The sequence below is a fragment of the Oncorhynchus nerka genome, linkage group LG20, assembly GCF_034236695.1.
Source record: "Oncorhynchus nerka isolate Pitt River linkage group LG20, Oner_Uvic_2.0, whole genome shotgun sequence".
Lineage (NCBI taxonomy): Eukaryota > Metazoa > Chordata > Actinopteri > Salmoniformes > Salmonidae > Oncorhynchus > Oncorhynchus nerka.
This window is the reverse complement of record NC_088415.1, coordinates 53,723,320-53,745,741: the sequence shown is the minus strand read 5'-3', so window position 1 is coordinate 53,745,741 and position 22,422 is coordinate 53,723,320. Positions and strand designations below refer to the sequence as shown.

General features: G+C 44.0%; 1 protein-coding gene across 1 annotated transcript in view; it reads left to right on the top strand.

Moving 5' to 3' along the window:
- LOC115102768 (protein-glutamine gamma-glutamyltransferase K-like) overlaps positions 1 to 22,185 on the top strand; it is a 46,401-nt gene extending 24,216 nt beyond the window's left edge. The window contains exons 4-14 of the mRNA XM_029623046.2: positions 3,413 to 3,664; positions 5,810 to 5,928; positions 6,138 to 6,245; positions 6,531 to 6,708; positions 11,726 to 11,864; positions 12,130 to 12,322; positions 12,487 to 12,640; positions 12,902 to 13,186; positions 13,473 to 13,633; positions 14,432 to 14,568; positions 16,013 to 22,185. Coding sequence (XP_029478906.2) covers positions 3,413 to 3,664; positions 5,810 to 5,928; positions 6,138 to 6,245; positions 6,531 to 6,708; positions 11,726 to 11,864; positions 12,130 to 12,322; positions 12,487 to 12,640; positions 12,902 to 13,186; positions 13,473 to 13,633; positions 14,432 to 14,568; positions 16,013 to 16,157 — 1,871 coding nt within the window. The 3' untranslated portion in view covers positions 16,158 to 22,185. The remainder of the gene's footprint in view (positions 1 to 3,412; positions 3,665 to 5,809; positions 5,929 to 6,137; positions 6,246 to 6,530; positions 6,709 to 11,725; positions 11,865 to 12,129; positions 12,323 to 12,486; positions 12,641 to 12,901; positions 13,187 to 13,472; positions 13,634 to 14,431; positions 14,569 to 16,012) is intronic.
- The last annotated feature ends 237 nt before the right edge of the window (positions 22,186 to 22,422 follow it).

The following is a 22,422-nucleotide window of genomic DNA, read 5'->3' as shown; positions in this document are numbered from 1 at the left end:
AAAACAAAAATAATGGTGTTCCAAAAAAGGTCCAGTTCCCAGGACCACAAATACAAATTCCATCTAGACACCATTGCCCTAAAGTATACAAAACCTATATATACCTCAGCCTAAACATCAGCGCCACAGGTAACTTCCACAAAGCTGTGAGCGATTTGAGCAACAAGGCAAGAAGGGCCTTCTATGCCATCAAAAGGAACATAAAATTTGACATACCAATTAGGATCTGGCAAAAAATACTTGAATCAGTTGTAGAACCCATTGCCCTTTATGGTTTTGAGGTCTGGGGTCTGCTCACCAACCACAAATTTAAAAAATGGGACACACACCAAGTTGAGACTCTGCATGCAGAATTCTGCAAAAAATATAATCTGTGTACAATGTAAAACACTAAATAATGCATGCAGAGCAGAAGTAGGCCGACATCTGCTAATTATCAAAAATACAGAAAAGAGCCGTTAAATTCTACAACCACCTAAAAGGAAGCAATTCCCAAACCTTCCATAACAAAGCCATCACCTACAGAGAAATAAACCTAGAGAAGAGCCCCATAAGCAAGCTGGTCCTGGGGCTCTGTTCACAAACACAAACAGACCCCACAGAGCCCCAGGACAGCAACACAACTAGACCCAACCAAATCATGAGAAAACTAAAATATAATTACAACAAAACAGAGCAAACTGGAATTATATTTGGCCCTAAACAGAGAGTACACAGTGGCAGAATAACTGACCACTGTGACTGACCCATAATTAAGGAAATCTTTGACTTTGTACAGACTCTGCACTTTCTAACCTCCTGCCAAATGTATGACCACATTAGACACACATATATCCCTGAGATTACACAGACCCACAAAGAATTTGAAAACAAATCACATTTTGATAAACTCTCATATCTATTGGGTGAAATACCACAGTGTGCAATCACAGCAGCAAGATTTGAGACCTGTTGTCACAAGAAAAGAGCAATCAGTGAAGAACAAACACCATTGTAAATAAAACCTATATTTATGTTTATTTGAACTATTTGCACATTATTACAACACTGTATATAGACATAATATGACATTTGAAATGTCTTTATTCTGTTGTAAATGTAATTTTTTGAGAGAGAGAGAGAGAGTCGCCATACAGGACTCCCAATCACAGCGGGATATGATGCAGTCTGGATTCGTACCAGCTACTGCAGTGACACCTCTTGTTCTGACGCAACATCTGTCCAGTGGAGTCTACAGAGCATATTGCATTTAACAAACAGTTACATGACCTACAGCATGGTCAATCAAGTTCATGTTTGCTCGCTAGCCTAAGGGAGGGTTTAGCTGGCTGGGTTGTCCATGTCTCATCGTGCTCTAGCCACTCCTGTGGTGGGCCGGGCGCAATGCACGCTGACAAGGCTTCCTGGTTAAGTGAGTATTGTGTCAAGAAGCAGTGCAGCTTGGCTGGGCCATGTTTCAGAGGACACATAGCTCTTGACCTTTGCCTCTCCTGAGTCCAACAAGACCTTAACTACCAATTGAATATTGCAAAAATAAATATTTGTTATTTATTTATTTCACCTTTATTTAACCAGTTGAGAACAATTTCTCATTTACAACTGCGACCTGGGCAAAGATAAAGCAAAGCAGTGCGACAAAAACAACAACACAGAGTTACACATAAACAAACGTACAGTCAATAACACAATAGAAAATCTATGTACAGTGTGTGCAAATGTAGAAGAGTAGGGAGGTAAGGCAATAAATAGGCCATAGACGAAAAATAATTACAATTTAGCATTAACACTGGAGTGATAGATGTGCAGATGATGATGTGCAAGTAGAGATACTGGGGTGCAAAATAGCAAGAGGATAAGTAACAATATAGGGATGATGTAGTTGGGTGGGCTATTTACAGATTGGCTGTGTACAGGTACAGTGGTCGGTTAGCTACTCTGACAGCTGATGCTTACAGTTAGAGAGGGAGATATAAGACTCCAGCTTCAGTGATTTTGGAAATTTGTTCCAGTCATTAGCAGCAGAGAACTGGAAGGAAAGGCGGCCAAAGGAAGTGTTGGCTTTGGGGATGACCAGTGAAATATACCTGCTGGAGCACGTGCTACGGGTGGGTGTTGCTATGGTGACTAGTGAGCTGAACTTTGCCTCTGCTAGGAAACTTGGCCGCAAGTGGGTCTTCCAGCAAGACCATAACCCCAAGCACACATCAAAATCCACAAAGAAATGGTTGACCACAAAATCAACATTTTGCAATTGCCATTTCTTGAATCCCATTGAAAACCTGTGGTTTGAATCGAAGAGGCCAGTCGATAAGCGCAGACGAAGAAAATCTAAATGAATACTTGATCATCAAAATCTCGTTCTCTGAGCAGTTGTCTTAGAATAAAACAATATATTCTCCCATATGCTTTGAGCATACAACATAGCTCAGTATTTCAATGATGTATTTAATACGGTCAATTTTGGCTCATCTTTATCAAGGGTGTCAATTTAACTTCAGACCCCGCTGTATGTGTGAAGACGTTCTGTGTGTTTACCCTCAGTGGAGTTTTCACTGTACTCAGCTCAGTTTACCGAAGCTGAACTGAACTGCATAACAGTGACACACCTGTGGTTCACATTTGGTTTTGGCACTGTCACCCTCTGGCACAACAGGCTCTGAATTACAGTGGTGTGGATACTGTGGTTTCCTCACTTTCCTGCACAGCAGACTACACGTTACCTTTAAAGGCCGCTCGTTGTCATTCCACTATCTTACCTTTATTTCAACTCTTTTAAGGTCAATTCAAGACAGTGTTTCACTGGTATAGTTTGCGGAGCTTTTTCTTGCTGTTTCTCACATGCAATTACACACACATTCACTCTGTATAAATAGTAGGCATTGGTATTTGCCAAGTGGAGTGTGACGGGATTTGGAATTTCCACCCCTCTGGTTATGTGAAGAATGTGATTCCTGCCTCTGCAATAGAATGTGTGTGCCAGTCAAGTGCAGCTGTTAGCCGTATGGTGTATTTGACTGAAAGCAGGTTTCAATGATTGTGTGTGTATTGTGGACCTTTTCTGTGTGAAGGGTGAGAGGGCTTAAGTCCAAGAGAGGTGCAGTAGGAATTCGATGTGGGTTGGTACCGTTTCCATCAGAGATAAGAGAACAATCAATCTTTACGGCGGTCTTTGGGAGTAACACGATGGTCCTGAACACTGCATAGTTTGTTGAGATGGGTTTCAGGCACCACTACACTGTTACTACAATGATATTCCACCAATATTACACTGCTTCAATCCCCCTGAAGCTTTACCTGAAAGGGCCCCCCTATTCCCTATAGTGCACTGCACTATATAAGGGCGCCATTTGGCACACGCTTGTGATGACCATAAATGATAACCTGACAAACCGTTTATTAATGTGTCTGACAGGACCCCTCCCCATGGTGTCAAAGAACACGCACGTCATCATTCAATTGGTGGAAGAGCTGGAGGACGACCGCTGGGAGGCCAAGATAGTGGAGCGGAACGGCAACAGGATCAAGCTGTCCGTCAACTCGCACGCCAAAGCTGTGATTGGCAAGTACAAGATCACCGTGACGGTGGAGTCTCCGAAGGGCGGGTCTGCAACCACACGCGACCCCAGGAAAGACATCGTCATGCTGTTCAACCCCTGGTGTGAAGGTAAAGACTGTTGGGAAATGTGGGAGGAAGGAATGAGAGAGAGAAGAAAAATAAATATTGGGAGGCAAGGTCGGCACGTTAAGGACCATACCATTGCCACTGAAGTGCCAACCCCACCCCCCGTGCTCACCTAAAGTTGACACAGTGGGTCAAACAAAGGTATCCCATTGTATCACAGTTCAGCTTCAATGCTGTATTTAAGTCTAATGTTTCAATGACGTTATTCCATTGCTATAGGAACAGACCTATGACCCCATCTAAACACCAGGACCAAGTGACAGATCACAGAGTAGACGTAGAGTTCAAAAGAGCTAGGGGTTTATACACTGAGTGTACAAAACATTAGGGACACCTTCCTACATATGGAGTTGCCCGGAGAACAGCCTCAATAAGTCGGAGTACAAGGTGTCGAAAGAGTTCCATCAGATTGCTGGCCCATGTTAACTCTAATGCTTCCCACGGTTATGTCAAGATGGCTGGATGTCCTTTGGGTGGTGGACCATTCTTGTTACTCGCGGGAAACTGTTGAGCGTGAAAAACCCAGATGCGTTGCAGTTCTTGACACAAGCCAGTGCGCCTGGCACCTACTGACATAGCAAAGGCATGTGTTTTCTTGCCCATTCACCCTCTGAATGCCACACACACAATCCATGTCTCAATTGTCTCAAGGCTTAAAAATCCTTCTTTAACCTGTCTCCTCCCCTTCATCTACACAGATTGAAGTGGATTAAACAGGTGACATCAATAAGGGATCATAGCTTTCACCTGGATTCACCTTCCATGTCATGGAAAGACCAGGTGTTGCTAATGTTTTGTACCCTCAGTGTCTAACAGAGGCTGGCTCTAGGACTGTGCTCTATTTAGCCTCTTGGTCTCACAGAGAAGCGCTAATTTGCACATAGGCGGGAAACTCAGCTCACTGCCCAATAATGTGCTGCTATCCATCATAAAGTCACAGCTTGACCCAGTGTGACCCAGAATGTTTGTTTCATTCTCTGGTTGCACGTCAAGACCACACGTACATTTGCTTGGGACTCTGGTCTTTGCCAATTGACATGTTGGCCTGTTTTCCCTTATGCTGCTATATTGTCTTTTCAATCAATCCTGTATTTTGAGGCTTCTGGAGTTTAACAAGAGAACTTCTGCGCAATTCCTGTACAAACTGCCTTGCACCGTAGGAGTATATGACAGTAATACACTCTATCGCTCTCTCGCTCTCTCGCTCTCTCTCTCTCTCTACGTGCTGTAGATGTTTATTAAGTAGTAAAGCCAGCCAAATCTCAGCTGCTAGATCCTGTCAACAGCTCAAATCTATACTGTACCTCCTCCCATAAAACCTCGACACAATCTCTACCCTTCCTCCCTACCTCCTTGGGATTCTACCACTCCCTCTTTATTAGCGTCCTCTCCCGCCATTAGTTTGTGTAGCCTTTTTGTACCTCTTCCTTCCTCTTCCTTCCCACATCCCATCTTGACCACTGCTCCCAAACATATCGTTTAACCTCTCTGCCCCTTCTGCTAGTTCTCACCCCCCACCCCCACCCTAGCTTTTTCCCCTGCCTCCCCTTCTTCTTGTCCCTCCTCCCAATAGCTTTCTCCTGTTTCACAGTGTCTCACACAGATAATCATGTCCATGTGGTCAGTAAAGACAACAAACGGATGGAAAAGAGAGAAGCAGATATTCCCATAGGGTCCTTACTCCACCCTGTGGTGTATTATCCATTTAGGATGAGTTCACACAATCCATCCCTTTTCCTCTAAATGAGTAAGGCCCCTCAGTGAGTGCCGGCCACTGTGCTAGCAACATTTAAACCTATTCTGGCCTCTAGTAATAGTAAACCCTCTCCCTGCTTCGTGAAGTCCAGACATTTTGCTAGTAGTGATTAACCCTCTCCTGGCTGCACTCACTCTCCCTGCTTTGTATGGTCCAGATATTCATCAAATAACAGTGAACCCTATCCTTGCCTGTCTCTCTGATTCTCCCCGGTGTTTATCAAAATAGTTATTTGTGGCAGATATGACTGTGTTGTGGACTTCACACCACATTACATTTCAGAAATGTTAAGAAAAACAGAAATCATTTTTGCCACGCATAACTGAAAAAATGCATACCTAATCTTTGTCCCTCTTCCCACTCCCCCTAAGATGACACCGTGTACATGGATGATGAGGAGGAGAAGAAGGAGTATGTGCTGAATGACACAGGAAGACTCTACTACGGCACAGAGAAACAGATTGGAGATCGCACATGGAACTACGGACAAGTACGAGACGGGGAGGGAATTCAAAATCAAGTGCGGTGGCGATGATGTCTTTCTTTCTTTCGGCCAATTCCAGTCATCCTGAAAACCACCGTCGTTGAAGTCATTTATGAAGCACAGAACGAACACAAGTCATTTATTCATTGGTTGACCCCTAATCATGTCTTCCATCTCTCCCTGTCTGTCTGTTTCCCACTCTCTGTGCTGTTCAGTTCCTTGAGGGGATGCTGGAGGCCTGTCTCTATGTGCTGGAGAAGAGTGAGATCCCTCCGCCTGGTAGAGGGGACCCTGTCAACGTGGTCAGAGTCATATCTGCCATGGTGAGTTACCTGTCAACTTATTTGACCTCCAGTAGTGAACATACTTATTTATCATACACATACTTTCCCGTTGATTTATTCCTGGCGTACGTTCATTCGTCTGAATTATGTTGAGGTATGTTGATGTTCATTTCATGACCATTACTATAACGTTATGGTAATACATTTTTTTTTAAAGATGTGTTCTCAGTGACCTACCTGGTTAAGTAAAAACAACCACGTGCTGCTATATTTTATCTTATTGAAAACAAAACGGTCTCTCCCATTTTTTTTGTTGCGTTCCAGATCAACTCCCAAGATGACAATGGGGTCCTGGCTGGGAATTGGTCAGGGAACTATGTGGGAGGAGTTTCCCCTACAGCCTGGAATGGCAGTGTGGAGATCCTGAAGAAATACCACAAGGAGGGAGGCCTGCCTGTCAAATACGGACAGTGCTGGGTCTTCTCTGGGGTCACCACCACAGGTGTGTCAAATCAAATCAAATCACATTTAATTTCGTCACATGCGCCGGTAAGGTGCAGACCTTACCGTGAAATGCTTACTGTCAAACCCTTAACCAACAATTCAGTTTTAAGAAAATAAGAATAAGAAAATATAATATTATTATTATAATATAATAAACTAAAGTTAGAAAAGGTAACACAATAGAATAAGAGTAAAGAGGCTATATACAGGGGGCACTGGTACCGAGTAAATGTGTGTTGGTATAGGTTAGTCAAGGCAATTAAGGCAAAATTAACATGTAGGTAGGGATAAAGTGAATATGCATAGATAATAAACAGCGAGTAGCAGCAGTGTGAAGAAATGCAAATAGTCCGGGTAGCCATTTTATTAATTGTTCAGCTGTCTTATGGCTTGGGGGGTAGAAGCTTTTAAGGAGCCTTTATGACCTAGACTTGGCGCTCCTGGGCCGCTTGCCGTGCGGTAGCAGAGAACAGTCTGTAACTTGGGTGGCTGGAGTCTTCCCCAGTGATGTACTGGGCCGTATGCACTACCTTCTGTAGCGCCTTGCAATCGGATGCAGAGCAGTTGCCATACCAGGCTGTGATGCAACCTATCAGGATGCTCTCAATGATGCACCTATATAATTGTTTGAGGATCTGGGGACCCATGCCAAATCTTTTCAGTCTCCTGAGGGGGAATAGGTATTAACATGCCCTCTTCATGACTGTCTTGGTGTATTCGGACCATGATAGGTTGTTGGTGATGTGGACACCAAGGAACTTGAAGCTCTCGACCCGCTCCACTACAAGCCCCGTCGATGTGAATGGGGGCATTCTCGGCCCTACTTTTCCTGTGGGCCACGATCAGCTCCTTTGTCTTGCTCACATTGAGGGAGAGGTTATTGTCCTGGCACCACACTGCCAGGTCTCTTGCTACAGACAGGAGTTCTACGGGGAGGTAGTCATTTAGGCAGGTTATCTTGGCATTCTTGGGCACAGGGACTATGGTGGTCTGCTTGAAACATGTAGGTATTACAGACTTGGTCAGGGAGAGGTTGAAAATGTCAGTGAAGACACTCTCCAGTTGGTCCGCACATGCTCTGAGTATACATCCCGGCAACCTGTCTGGTCCCTACGGAGAGTATGATCACACAGTCGTCCAGAACAGCTGGTGCTCTCATGCATGCTCCAGTGTTGCTTGCCTCGAAACGAGCATAAAAGGTATTTAGGTCATCTGGTAGGCTTGCGTCACTGGGCACCTTGCGACTGGGTTTCCCTTTGTAATCTGTTATAGTTTGCAAGCTTTGCCACACCCGACGAGTGTCAGAGCCGGTCTATTAAGATTCAATATTTGTCCTGTGCTGATGCTTTGCCTGTTTGATGGTTCGTCTGAGGAAATATCAGGATTTCTTATAAGCGTCTGGATTAATCCAGCAGCTCTAGCCTTTAGCTCATTGCGGATGTTGCCTGTAATCCATGGCTTCTGGTTTGGATATGTACGTATGTTCAATGTGAACAACGTCATCGATGTACTTATTGATGAAGCCGGTGACTGATGTGGTAAACTCCTCAATGCCATCGGATGAATCCCGGAACATATTCCAGTCTGTGATAGCAAAACAGTCCTGTAGCTTAGCATCCCTGTCATCTGACCACTTCTGTATTTTTTTGTACCTTTATTTAACTAGGCAAGTCAGTTAATAACAAATTCTTATTTTCAATGACGGCCTAGGAACAGTGGGTTAACTGCTTGTTCAGGGGCAGAACGACAGATTTGTACCTTGTCAGCTCAGGGGTTTGAACTTGCAACCTTCCGGTTACTAGTCCAACACTCTAACCACTAGGCTACCCTGAGCGAGTCACTGGTACTTCCTGCTTTAGTTTTTGCTTGCAAGCAGGAATCAGGAGGCTATAATTATGGTCAGATTTTCCAAATGGAGGGTGAGGGAGAGCTTTGTACACGTCTCTTTGTATGGAGTAAAGGTGGTCTAGAGTTTTTTTCCTCTGGTTGCACATGTGACATGCTGGTAGAAATGAGGTAGACACAGTAACAATATCATTATCCATCACATCCTGTTATGTGTCTAGTCTGTCATGCTAATTCGTTCTAATTAGTTTCTCTCTGTAACAGAACACCATTCAATTCATACTGAGTGCAGGCCAGGGTGGCCCTCACTCGGTAGCTGACCCCAGAGCAGCACATAGCAGTGCCTCTGATAGGGTCCCACAACTGATATCTACCCAAAATACCCCAACAGCATTCCTTTCATTCCTAACACTTTTGTCACAGACACACAGGCACATTTGTTGCTGACTCTCTGGCAGTGGTGGAAAAAGTACCAAATTGTCATACTTGAGTAAAAGTAAAGATACCTTATTAATAGAATATGACTCAAGTAAAAGTGAAAGTCACCCAGTAAAATAATACTTAGTATTTGGTTTTAAATATATTTAAGTATCAAATGTAAATGTAATTGCTAAAATTGTATTAAGTATCAAAAGTAAAAGTATAAATATTTTCAAATGATTTATGTTAAGCAAAGCAGACAGCACCATTTTCTATTTTTATTTTATTTACGGAGTGCCAGGGGCACGCTCCAACACTCAGAGGTATTTACAAATGAAGCATTTGTGTTTCGTATGTTCTCATGATAAGTGCAGGAATTTGATAATTTTCCTGTCCTGCAAAGCATTCAAAATGTAACGAATAAATTTGGGTGTCAGGGAAAATGTGTAGAGTAAAAAGTAAAGTATTTTCTTTAGGAATGTAGTGAAATAAAAGTAAAAGTTGACAAAAAAAGTTAAGTAGTACTTTAAAGTATTTTACTTAACCCTTGTGTTGTCTTAAGGGAAAAACATGTTTAACAGCAGAGAAAACCCCCTAAATTATGTTTTTTCAACAACATTAGAAAAAGTGAAACATCGTTTTTGTTCATATTTCCATGAAAGCTGTACACCACCAGGGTACAAAGATTGTCTTAGGGTCATTTTTGACCCGGCAGTTATAAAATCATTTACACAACACAAAAACCACAAAGACACACACACACACACAATGTGAAATGAGATTATGTGTACTACTGATTGAACTCAGCCAGCAGCTCCTGAAGAAGAAGATCACCATGGTTGGCACAGTTAGAAAGAACAAGCCTGATCTCCCCCTGCACTCCTCACAACAAGGGGGAGCGAGGCCTTCTCATCAGTTTGCCTTCCCCCCCACCACCAATCTAGTTTCTTACCTCCCAAAGAGGAACAAGCCTGAGCTCCCCCTGCACTCCTCACAACAAGGGGGAGCGAGGCCTTCTCATCAGTTTGCCTTCCCCCCCACCACCAATCTAGTTTCTTACCTCCCAAAGAGGAACAAGCCTGATCTCCCCCTGCACTCCTCACAACAAGGGGGAGCGAGGCCTTCTCATCAGTTTGCCTTCCCCCCCACCACCAATCTAGTTTCTTACCTCCCAAAGAGGAACAAGCCTGAGCTCCCCCTGCACTCCTCACAACAAGGGGGAGCGAGGCCTTCTCATCAGTTTGCCTTCCCCCCCACCACCAATCTAGTTTCTTACCTCCCAAAGAGGAACAAGCCTGAGCTCCCCCTGCACTCCTCACAACAAGGGGGAGCGAGGCCTTCTCATCAGTTTGCCTTCACCCCCACCACCACTCTAGTTTCTTACCTCCCAAAGAGGAACAAGCCTGATCTCCCCCTGCACTCCTCGCAACAAGGGGGAGAGAGGCCTTCATCAAAGTTTGCCTTCCCCCCCACCACCAATCTAGTTTCTTACCTCCCGAAGACGAACAAGAATGTGGTCCTCCTAAGCACACTGCACAAATCACTGAGATTCACAGTGATCGTGAGGACAGGAAGCCAGCCATCCTGGACAACAACCACAACAAAGGAGGCGTGGACAACCTGGACAAGGTGATTGGAACTTACCGCTGCAGGAAGACGACTGCCCGCTGGCCCCTGGTCATCTTCCATAACATCATCTTGTTCAGGTTGTCCATAACATCATTGATGTGTCCTCATACAATGTCTTCATGATATGGAACAAAATCAACCCTACCTGGATGCCTGATAAGCGGAACAAGAGGAGTGTGTTCCTGGAGCAGCTGGGAAAGGCACTTATAACCCCACACATTCAAAGAAGGGAGAGCCTCCCCGCACAGCAACTTCTGCAGCACTTGAGAAAGCTGTTCAGGGGGCTGATTCTTGTCCTGATCCACCTGAGGCTGCAGCTGGGGCAGGCAAGAGGAGGAGATGCCAATTCTTCCCCCCAAAGAAGGACTGTAAAAACAAATACTATGTCCTACATGTGCTAATTAGAGTATCTTATTATATTCTTATATATTGTTGTGGTTATACACCTTGTGGGGGGGGAATGGTTTTTAAAAAATGGGAGAAGACGAGTATTTTGTAGTTGAATTCCTCATTGTACAGTAGATAAGAATATATCACTATGTTGCCAAAAAAGTTCAAGACTGTTGTTTCCCTTCAATAAAATGCATTCAAAACTACTTTCTGCACATTTCTGCAACTTTCTTAGGCTATACAAGTGCTATCTCTTGCTAAAAAAAATGTTTACACCTATGCAGTACCTTTAACAATAATAATAATAAACCTCTGCTTTAGTAAAGAAAACCATTATGACAGATGTGTTGTAATAAAACGAGTGGTGTCCACTGATTAAATGCAGTCTTTCTGCATTGTGCAGAGGGAAAACCCAGATATTCACAAAGTTTGTGATGAATGACAGGTTGCTTCTTCATGCAAAATATATTTGGGATTTTAAAATTAAATTAAACTGCTTTTATGTTAGTGGTTTAGTGAAGGCGGGTCATTTTTGAACCTTAGGACAAGGGGAGTACACAGAATGTTAAGACTACAACAAGGCTCTATTTAAGTACTTTACACCCCTGCTCTCTGTGCGATCTCTCCCTTTTGCTTGCTTTTCTTATCTGTGTCAATTTTGTTCATGCCTTGCCTCATTTGTGCTCCTCGCTCTCCCTCCCCCTCCTTTTCATTTTCTCTCCATCTCTCAGTGCTCAGGTGCTTGGGTATACCGTGCCGTAGTGTAACAAACTTTCAGTCGGCCCACGACACAGACGTCTCACTCACCACAGACATGTATTTTGACGAGAAAATGGAGCCGTTCGATGAACTCAACACCGACTCTGTTTGGTGAGTTATCATCCACTTTAAGTAGGGCCCGGTTTTCCTGGTCACATCAAATGCGTCTAATCTGCCACAAGTTTAAAGTGTGCCACTTTAAATACCCATTGCCTTGCTACACAAATCATACTCTATAAAAAGGCCCAGGAGATTTTCCTGATCATGTGACTGGATCAAGAAAAACACCAGGCTCTAGTTATATAAATAGATGTCTATGGTCAAACTCCTGATCCTAATTACGTATGTAATCTCAACCCCCTCCTCCTCTCTGTAGGAATTTCCATGTATGGAACGACTGTTGGATGGCCAGGCCAGACCTTCCTCCTGGTAACGGCGGCTGGCAGGCATTAGACGCCACCCCGCAGGAGACCAGCCAGGGGACCTTCCGCTGTGGCCCTGCTTCTGTCACCGCCATCCGCACCGGCCAGGTCTACCTCAAATACGACACACCTTTCATCTTTGCTGAGGTGAGCACTATGGGAAGGAGATGGTTGAAGATCTAGGATCAGTTTTTCAGCTTAACCATCCCAAATCTCCAAATAGAAAGGGAATGGCAAAACTGACCTTGGTTTGATCAAAGATTGCACACTTTCCCTACTTCTCCTGTCTGTCTCTGTGTGTGTCTGGTCAGGTGAACAGTGATAAGATCTACTGGCAGAGGAACCTGGATGGTATCTTCACTCAGATCCAATGTGAAAAGAAGGCTGTGGGCCACTGCATCAGCACCAAGGCTGTGGGCTCTGACAAACGCGATGACATCACACACCTGTACAAACACACCGAAGGTACAGTCATGTCATCAAACACTGTCAGAGGGTAGCTTGGCAACCATACACACACATAAAAACACTAAGGTTCGGATGGTTACCTGTACAAAGAAAGTAATATCAGAGTTCACATCTGAGGCTCTGAGGAAACATACTATTAAACATACTATTAATGTATTAATTGTGCAGACATCGGGGATAAATATTTACACACCAAAGTTTCCAGCAGAATATTCTCTCCTCACCCCCTTCTCTCTCTCACCACTCTCCCCCCACCAGGATCAGAGGAGGAACGTATCGCCGTGGAGACAGCCAGTCGTTATGGCACCAAGCCTGACGTGTACTCTACATCCATGGCGGAGGACGTGAGCTTGGAGGTGAAGTTGGAGGGAGAGGGGCCTCGTATGGGGGCTGACGCCCAGCTGACCATCGTGATGACCAATTTCAGCTCCCAGACCCGCAAGACCACACTACACATCCAGGTGGCAGTCATGTACTACACCGGGGTGCTGAAGGGCACCGTCAAGAAGGACAAGATGCCTGTGGCGCTCAAGCCCAATGAAGGTTAGTAAAGGGGCTGGAGGTGGAGGGTGTCCTTAACCCCTGCTACAGGGTCAGATATTTGTCATACTCCTAATGGTTAAGGTTAGGATTTGGGTAGGGTAATCTGATCCTAGATCTGGAGTTAAGGGCAACTTTAATCTCAAGCAAACAGAAGCCAGCAGCTAGCCCCACTGCCACCATTTCAGCTCAGTCACCGTAATATGAAAAATGTTCTCCGACGTGCATCCTCCAAACTCTCAAATGGTCCCTGTAGAATGTGCAGTAATCTCTCTCTGTTCCTCCTCAGTGAAGGCCATGCAGTGGGTCCTGCCCTACCACAGCTACCAGGACCAGCTGGTGGACCAGGCTGCTCTAATGCTGACTCTGTCTGGACGGGTCAGCGAGACCCAACAGGTCCTGGCCACTCAGACCAGCTTCAGGCTACGCACACCCGACCTCAGCATTGAGGTAAGACACAGTTTAACATGAACACAATCTGTTACTGGGATTCAGGATGTACCTTTTCCATCTTTTGTCAATTCGATGGTCAATAAAAGCCGTTTACATTTGAATTTCAAACAGTGTAGAGACACTTTTTTTTTGTAATCAATGGTGTACTGGTTATGATTCTATCAGAGTCATTTTTTCCCTCTGTCTCTATTAACATATACTGTACAGAAATATAAAACGCAACATGCAACAATTTCACCGATTTTACGGAGTTCAAGTTCATTTAAGAAAATCAGTCAATTGAAATAAATTCATTAGACTGGGCAGGGGCGCTTGGTAAACTGGCCCACCCACTGGGGAGCAAGGACAGCTAATCAGAATGAGAGTTTTTCCCCACAAAGGGTCTTTATTACAGACAGAAATACTCCTCCGTTTCATCAGCTGCCCGGATAACTGGTCTCAGACGATCCCGCAGGTCAGGAAGCCGGATGTGGAGGTCCTGGGCTGGCGTGGTTACGCGTGGCCTGCAGTCGAGGCCGGTTGGACGTACTGCCAAACACAACAATTGAGAGAAATAAGCTTTTTGTGCATATGGAACATTTCTGGGATCTTTTATTTCAGCTCGTGAAATTATGGGACCAACACTTTCCATGTTGCGTTTATATTTGTGTTCAGTATAGTATCCCAAAACAAATGTAATGCCACAGAAATGAAGTACTGATGTCTTGCCTCAGGACCATGGCACAGACTGCATACAGATGTCGCTGCACAGATAAACAGCAGCGCTGAAAATAGTTATTGTGTTTGTTTCCTCAGGCTGTAGGGGAGGCGGTGGTAGGTAAGAAGATGACAGCCAAGATCACGTTCACCAACCCTCTGCCACGTACACTGAGGGGCGTGGTGCTCAGGGTGGAGGGACTGGGCCTGCAGGAGGTCAAAGAGGTGGTTGTGGGGTAAGACACTACCCGCCTCTATTAGCTTGCTATTATCCTGCTCTCTCCTCTCTCTTTCACTTTATAACTCTCAATGACAGTAATGATATTCCTTTCGATCTCTCTCCGTATGTATATCAACTCCTGTTTCTCTCTGTCCCTCTCCCAGTTACTCTTAGTCAGGGATGGGCAATGGGTGGCACACGAGCCGCATGCACATACATCAATTTCCCTCCCCCAATTATTTTTTTAAAAATAATTTGGGAACACAACTTACTGTTGAGAGTTTTGAAATGTGGTTGTCCATCAGCAGTTTTTTTTCTTATGTCAGTCACTGACAGTCACTCAATTAGCTCATGTCAACAATTTATTTATTTCATAATCATAAGTTAGTCTAGCCTGTGTCGTGGAAATTTCAGTACTGAGAGAGACTTTGGACAGTTATTCAAGCAATCATCTTTATTTAACATCGATTCATTATTGCAATAATGAAAGCGTCGACCCCACACTCCAAAGTATGTTGCCGAGTGCAAAAACAGATCTTATATAGGCCCTAAAAAATGCTTAGTCAATCATTTCTACCCTTCCCATAAGCCACCTTGGTCCATCTCCTGGTTATCTGCACAGGATGTTGTTTTACTTCCAACACGGAATAGTTTCCCAGATGCCAGGAAGATGAGGCAATGAGGTATTGTTCTAAACTCCAGGCTCTCTCTACCTCGGGTCACACACACCACATCTTGTCTATAGAATGCCAGTTTTTTAGGTTTTTAATCACCAAGTCATTGTCAGCTCAAACTATCTCTAGCAAAAACCCGTTTGCTTGACCATATGTCCAGACTAACTGCAGGAAGCTAGAGTGGAAACCATCTCTTCAACTGCTGTATTGGTAGGACAGAAGTACCTTACTGTTTGTTAAAGTAAATCATTGTTAAATATCCAACAAATGAGGTAAATACATATTTTCTGTCACGCCAGCTATCTAAACTTGTAGTAGTCATGGTAACTATAAGGTTACTACAACTGGGGGGCCCCCCCATTGATTTTGTTAGTCACTCTCGCTCAGATTTATTAAAAACTGAAAACGTTTCTCTCTATCCTATGGCAGAATGTGGAGAATTGCAGGAAATGAGCTTTAAAATGGCTAAATCTTCTATCCGCCTCATGGCAAAATGTGTAGAATTGCAACAAACTTCCTTTAGAACTGCAACATTTTCTCTACGCTCCGTGACAATGTGTAGAATTGCAGGAAATGAACTCTAAAAGTTTCTCTCTCCACTGTCGAGAGGGCGAGCCACTAAAATGTTTCACTTAGAGCGCTGACTGCATGTGTGGGTATGGATGTTGTTACCCAGACCCTTGAGCCACTGCGGCCCCTCATGCTGAGTTCAGATGTTTTGTAGGCTCCCCATCAGTTGCTCATCCCTGCTTTAATTGATAACTCTTGTCTCTCTCCTCTCTCAAGTGATGTTGGGAGCCACTCTACGGTGACTCGGACAGAACACTTCATACCCACCCAGGCTGGACACAGGAAGCTGGTAGCAGCTCTGGACTGTAAACAGCTGACACAGGTGCACGGGGTTGTTGACATCGTTGTCCAGGACCAATGAGAGGGAGCCTTCAACTGCTCTCTCCTGTCCACTTATCTGGTGTTTCATTCAAGTCTCCAAAAAGAGAATGGGAAGCCTTTTATTCAGTTTTCCCATGATTTGAGTGTAATATTATTTTTTTTCATGCTGACATGTAATTATGGAAATACCCTGATCGTTGGATGAAGTTGTACACTAAATTGTTTTTAATGTTTTTAATACTCACGTCATATTTTTCCAAATCAATCAAGTTTATTTGTCACATGCTTCGTAAACAACAGGTGTAGACTAGCAGTGAAATGCTTTCTGACGGGCCCTTCCCAACAATGCAGAGAGAGAAGAAGGATCAATAGAAGAAGAAGAATTCGAGGAAATACACAAGGAGTAACGATAACCTGGCTATATACATGGGGTGCCAAGTCAATGTGCTGGGGTAGAAGGTAATTGAGGTAGATACAATAGGTAGGGATAAAGTGACTAGGCAACAGGATAGATAATAAACAGCAGTAGCCTAAGTGATGAATAAAAAAGTTAGTGCAAAAAGGGTCAATGCACATAGTTAAATAGTTAACCAATAGCTACTCGGACAAACTATTTTGCGGTCTTATGGCTTGGGGGTAGAAGTTGTTCAGAGTCCTGTTGGTCCCAGACTTGGTGCATCGGTACCACTTGCCGTGTGGTATCAGAACAAACGTTCTATTATTTGGGAGGCTGGCTGGCCTTTCTCTGACACCGCCTGGTAAGCTCGGCCCCAGTGATGTACTGGGCCATACGCACTACCCTCTGTAGGGTCTTGCGGTCAAATTCCAAGCAGTTGCCAAACCAAGTGGTGATGCAGCCAGTCAAGATGCTCTCAATGGCGCAGCTATTTAACTTTTTGAGGATCTGAAGGCCCATGCATAATCTTTTTAGCAATAGAGGGGGAAGAGGCATTGCCGTGCCTTCTTCAGGACTGTGTTGGTGTGTGTGGACCATGATAATGCCTTAGTGATGTGGACACAGATTCTTGAAGCTCTAGGCTCCGTCCACTGCAGCCATGTCGATGTGGATGGGGGGCGTGCTCGGCCCTCCTTTTCCTGTAGTCTGCGATCAGCTTCTTTGTCTTGCTGACATTGACGTTGAGGTTGTTGTCCTGGCACCACACTGCCAGGTCACTCACTTCCATATAGGCTGTCTCATCATGGTCGGTGATCAGGCCAACCACCGTTGTGTCATCAGCAAACTTAATGATGGTATTGCAGTCATGCACCGCCACGCAGTCGTGGGTGAACAGGTACAAGAGGGGACTAAGTACGCACGCGAGGGGCCCGTGTTGATGGTCACCGTGTCGGATGTGTTTGCCTATCCTCACCACCTGCGAGCGGCCCATCAGGAAGTCCAAGATCCAGTTGCACAGGGAGGTGTTCAGTCCCAGGGTCCTGAGCTTAGTGACGAGCGTGGAGGGCACAATGGTATTGAATGCTGAGCTATAGTCAATGAACAACGTGACAACAATAGAAAAAAAAGAAAGTCTATAAGCAGTGTGTGAAAATGGCGTGAGGAGGTAAGGCAATAAATAGGCCATAGTAGCAAAGTAACTACAATTTAGCAGATTAACACTGGAGTGATAGATGAGCAGATGAGGATGTGCAAGTAGTGATACTGGTGTGCGAAAGAGCAGAAAAGTAAATAAAAACAATATGGGGATGAGGTAGGTAGATTGGGTGGGCTATTTATAGATGGACTATGTGCAGCTGCAGCGATCGGTTAGCTGCTCAGATTTTTTGCAATTCGTTCCAGTCACTGGCAGCAGAGAATTGGAAGGAAAGGCGATCAAAAGAGGTGTTGTCTTTGGGGATGACCAGTGAGATATACCTGCTAGAGCGCGTGCTACGGGTGGGTGTTGTTATCGTGACCAGTGAGCTGAGGTAAGGTGGAGTTTTACCTAGCATAGACTTGACCTGGAGTCAGTGGGTCTGGCGATGAATATGTAGTGAGGGCCAGCCGACTAGAGCATACAGGTCGCAGTGGTGGATGGTATAAGGGGCTTTGGTAACAAAACGGATGGCACTGTGATAGACTGCATCCAGTTTGCTGAGTAGAGTATTGGAAGCTATTTTGTAGATGACATCGCCGAAGTCGTGGATTGGTAGGACGGTCAGTTTTACTAGGGTACGTTTTGCGGTGTGAGTGAAGGAGGCTTTGTTGCGAAATAGAAAGCAGATTCTAGATTTGATTTTGGATTGGAGATGTTTGATATGAGTCTGGAAGGAGAATTTACAGTCTAGCCAGACACCTAGGTATTTGTAGTTGTCCACATATTCTAGGTCAGAACCGTCCAGAGTAGTGATGCTAGTCAGGCGGACGGGTGCGGGCAGTGAATGGTTGAAAAGCATGCATTTAGTTTTACTAGTGTTTAAGAGCAGTTGGAGGCCACGGAAGGAGTGTTGTATGGCATCGAAGCTCGTTTGGAGGTTAGTTAACACAGTGTCCAAAGAAGGTCCAGATGTATACAGAATGGTGTCGTCTGCGTAGAGGTGGATCAAGGAATCACCCGCAGCAAGAGTGACATCGTTGATATATACAGAGAAAAGAGTCGGCCCAAGAATTGAACCCTGTGGCACCCCGATAGAGACTGCCAGAGACTGCTCTCCGATTTGACACACTGAACTCTGTCTGCGAAGTAGTTGGTGAACCAGGCGAGGCAGTCATTTGAGAAACCAAGGCTATTGAGTCTGCCGATAAGAATACGGTGATAGACAGAGTTGAAAGCCTTGGCCAGGTCGATGAAGACGGCTGCACAGTACTGTCTTTTATCGATGGTGGTTATGATATAATTTAGTACCTTGAGCGTGGTTGAGGTGCACCCATGACCAGCTCGGAAACCGGATTGCACAGCGGAGAAGGTACGGTGGGATTCGAAATGGTCAGTGATCTGTTTATTAACTTGGCTTTCAAAGACATTAGAAAGGCAGGGCAGGATGGATATAGGTCTCTAACAGTTTGGGTCTAGAGTGTCACCCCCTTTCACGAGGCGTATGACCGTTGCAGCTTTCCAATCTTTAGGGATCTCGGACGATACGAAAGAGAGGTTGAACAGACTAATAATAGGGGTTGCGGATCATTTTAGAAAGAGAGGGTCCAGATTGTCTAGCCCAGCTGATTTCTACGGGTCCAGGTTTTTCAGCTCTTTCAGAACATCTGCTATCTGGATTTGGGTGAAGGAGAAGCTGGGGAGGCTCTGGCAAGCAGCTGCGGTGGTGCGGAGCTGTTGGCTGGGGTTGGGGTAGCCAGGAGGAAAGCATGGCCAGCCGTAGAGAAATGCTTATTGAAATTTTAGATTATCATGGATTTATCGGTGGTGACTGTTTTACCTAGCCTCAGTGCAGTGGGCAGCTGGGAGGAGGTGCTCTTGTTCTCCATGGACTTTACAGTGTCCCAAAACTTTTGGAGTTAGAGCTACAGGATGCAAATTTCTGTTTGAAAAAGCTAGCCTTTGCTTTCCTGACTGACTGCCTGTATTGGTTCCTGACTTCCCTGAACAGTTGCATATCGCGGGGACCATTTGATGTTTTTGTGCTGGTCAAGGGCAGTCAAGTCTGGAGTGAACCAAGGGCTATATCTGTTCTCAGTTATACATTTTTTGAAAGGAGTATGCTTATTTAAGATGGTGAGGAAATTACTTTTAAAGAATGACCAGGCATCCTCGACTGACGGGATGAGGTCAATATCCTTCCAGGATACCTGCGCCAGGTCGATTAGATAGGCCTGCTCGCAGAAGTGTTTTAGGGAGCATTTGACAGTGATGAGGGGTGGTCGTTTGATCGCGGACCCATAGCGGATGCAGGCAATGAGGCATTGATAGCTGAGATCCTGATTGAAAACAGCAGTGGTATATTTGTAGGGCAAGTTGGTCAGGACAATATCTATGAGGGTGCCCATGTTTACGGATTTAGGGTGGTACCTGGTGGGTTCCTTGATAATTTGTGTGAGATTGAGGGCATCTATCTTAGATTGTAGGACTGCTGGGGTGTTAAGCATATCCCAGTTTAGGTCACCTAACAGAACGAACTCTGAAGATAGATGGGTGGCAATCAATGCACATATGGTGTCCAGGGCACAGCTGAGAGCTGAGGGGGGTCTATAACAGTCGACAACAGTGAGAGACTTATTTCTGAAGAGATTAATTAAAAAATATATATAAACTCAAACTGTTTGGGTATAGACCTGGAAAGTATAACAGAACTTGAATGAGTAGGTGTCCAAGCTTTTCACCAGCGTGCCTTGCTCTGAAATGGATTTTCCATTACTGTTAGGGTCGTCCACACTTATGAAGAAGAAACAGAATTATTGTTAGGGCCACTGAAATGCTTTATGAAGAATCCTGTGGTATATTTTATTATCTAGATATACATGATCTAATGTTAATAATGTTATCTAATGCACCCATTTTCAGTAGAATGTACTGAACAAACGATGTCAAGTTTCTGTCATCAAATATTTTATTAATACACTGTATAAGCATAAGAGTATCCAATGATGTTATTATTCAAGATGTATGCATTGTGCATTGTTGGATAGCATATGTAGCGTCACATGGTTTATATGAAGGTGAAGCGCTTCAGTTTGATTTTATGATGCTTATGCCTAAAGAAGTCCTTCTCAATGTGTTTGCTTATTTTTATATGAAAGAATTGAAGACATTATTATCTTATTTTGCTAAAAGTGTTTCCTTGCCTTAAAGTGCTCTTATGAAATCACTGTTCCAAACAGCAGTCAGCTCCTGAGAGTTTACAGTTGTATCCATGGCCCTTGTTGACCTTGCTCTGCTCTCATAGTTTGTGTGTTTGGACTTTAAATACAAGAAAAGAAACATTTTAACGCATTACAATTAGATTGTATTAATTCATCTATATACATTTTTTTTTTCAATTGTCAATGTATTTGTTAATAATCAACTATTTTTCCCTGTTAAATTGCCTGGTGAAAATCTCCCTTTTAAAAGTTCATATTCTGTTTACTCGTAACCAAATAATGTTGCCGACTCAGCCTATACTCGTATTTGTGGTTAATTGGAGAAAAAAAAAAACACTTTCAAAACCCCACCTCAAACAAACCGTTTAAAAAAGTATGACTATTTCCTCATGTCATCCTGAGGAGGATGAACTAGCCAATCAGCGGTCTACTCACATAAATATTTTTAATGACCTGTATATGCACTCACACCATTCCAACACAAAAAAAGCTGTTTTTTAACATACCTAATTACTATTTCATGAAAGGAAAACTATTTCACTCTTAATGTAATTATTTACAGGTCATATTTCATAGAAAGGTGGAAACACTGGAAAGTTACTTTGTAGTTAATTAAGTTATTTGCATGATGACTCCCTGTAGGACAAAATGGAGTAAATAGATCAGAAAGATGACATCGTTCAATGTAACAGAGTAGCAAGTACATACCTCTAGTAGCCAAACTTTCCCTCCCTGGCTCACTTATTTAAAAATACAGATGTATAATTGTATACACCCTTGGCTTCCTCATCAACCTATTATTATCTATTCAAATTGTGTAGCTTCAGGCAAAGGTGTGTCTTGCACAATTTAGCCTGAGGAAATGGAAAACCTCATGCATATAATTCAGTGGAGGCTGCTGAGGGAAGGACGGCTCCTAATAATGTCTGTAACAGAGCGAATGGAACGGCATCAAAACACATGGAAACCACGTGTTTGATGATGTTGATACCTTTCCACCTATTCCGCTCCAGCCGCTACCACATGCCCGCCCTCCCCAGTGAAGGTGCCACCAACCTCCTGTGATATAATTTGATCTCAACAGTACAGTTGGCATGAATGGGATCTGTGTGGCTCCTCCACACGTCCCTTAAAGGTAGTGCCCAGGCCTAAGTGGAAACACCCCAAACATACTGCATAGAACAGGAACTGAAATAGCAATTTGCTGATCTTTTGTGGTCATGTTAAGTATATTGTGTTACTGTTCATTTCAACCAGATCATGTGAGCTGAGTTGAGAGGTTGCGGTCCATTCATTAAAATCACAATTTAACCAACATCCATCAACTTTTGTGACTACCTGGACCGACCATTTGCTTTTTAAGTATTGAAACCAAACCATATGGATTTGAATTAAAAGTATGTGAATAAACATGAAAAGGTGAGTGTAAGAAGTGCACATCGACTACATGTCATATTAAACAGCATACAAACACACTAAATAGGTAAGGAGACAGACAGGGAGCCTAAGAAAAAACGAAAATACATTATTTAGGTTATTTCAAGACTATAGC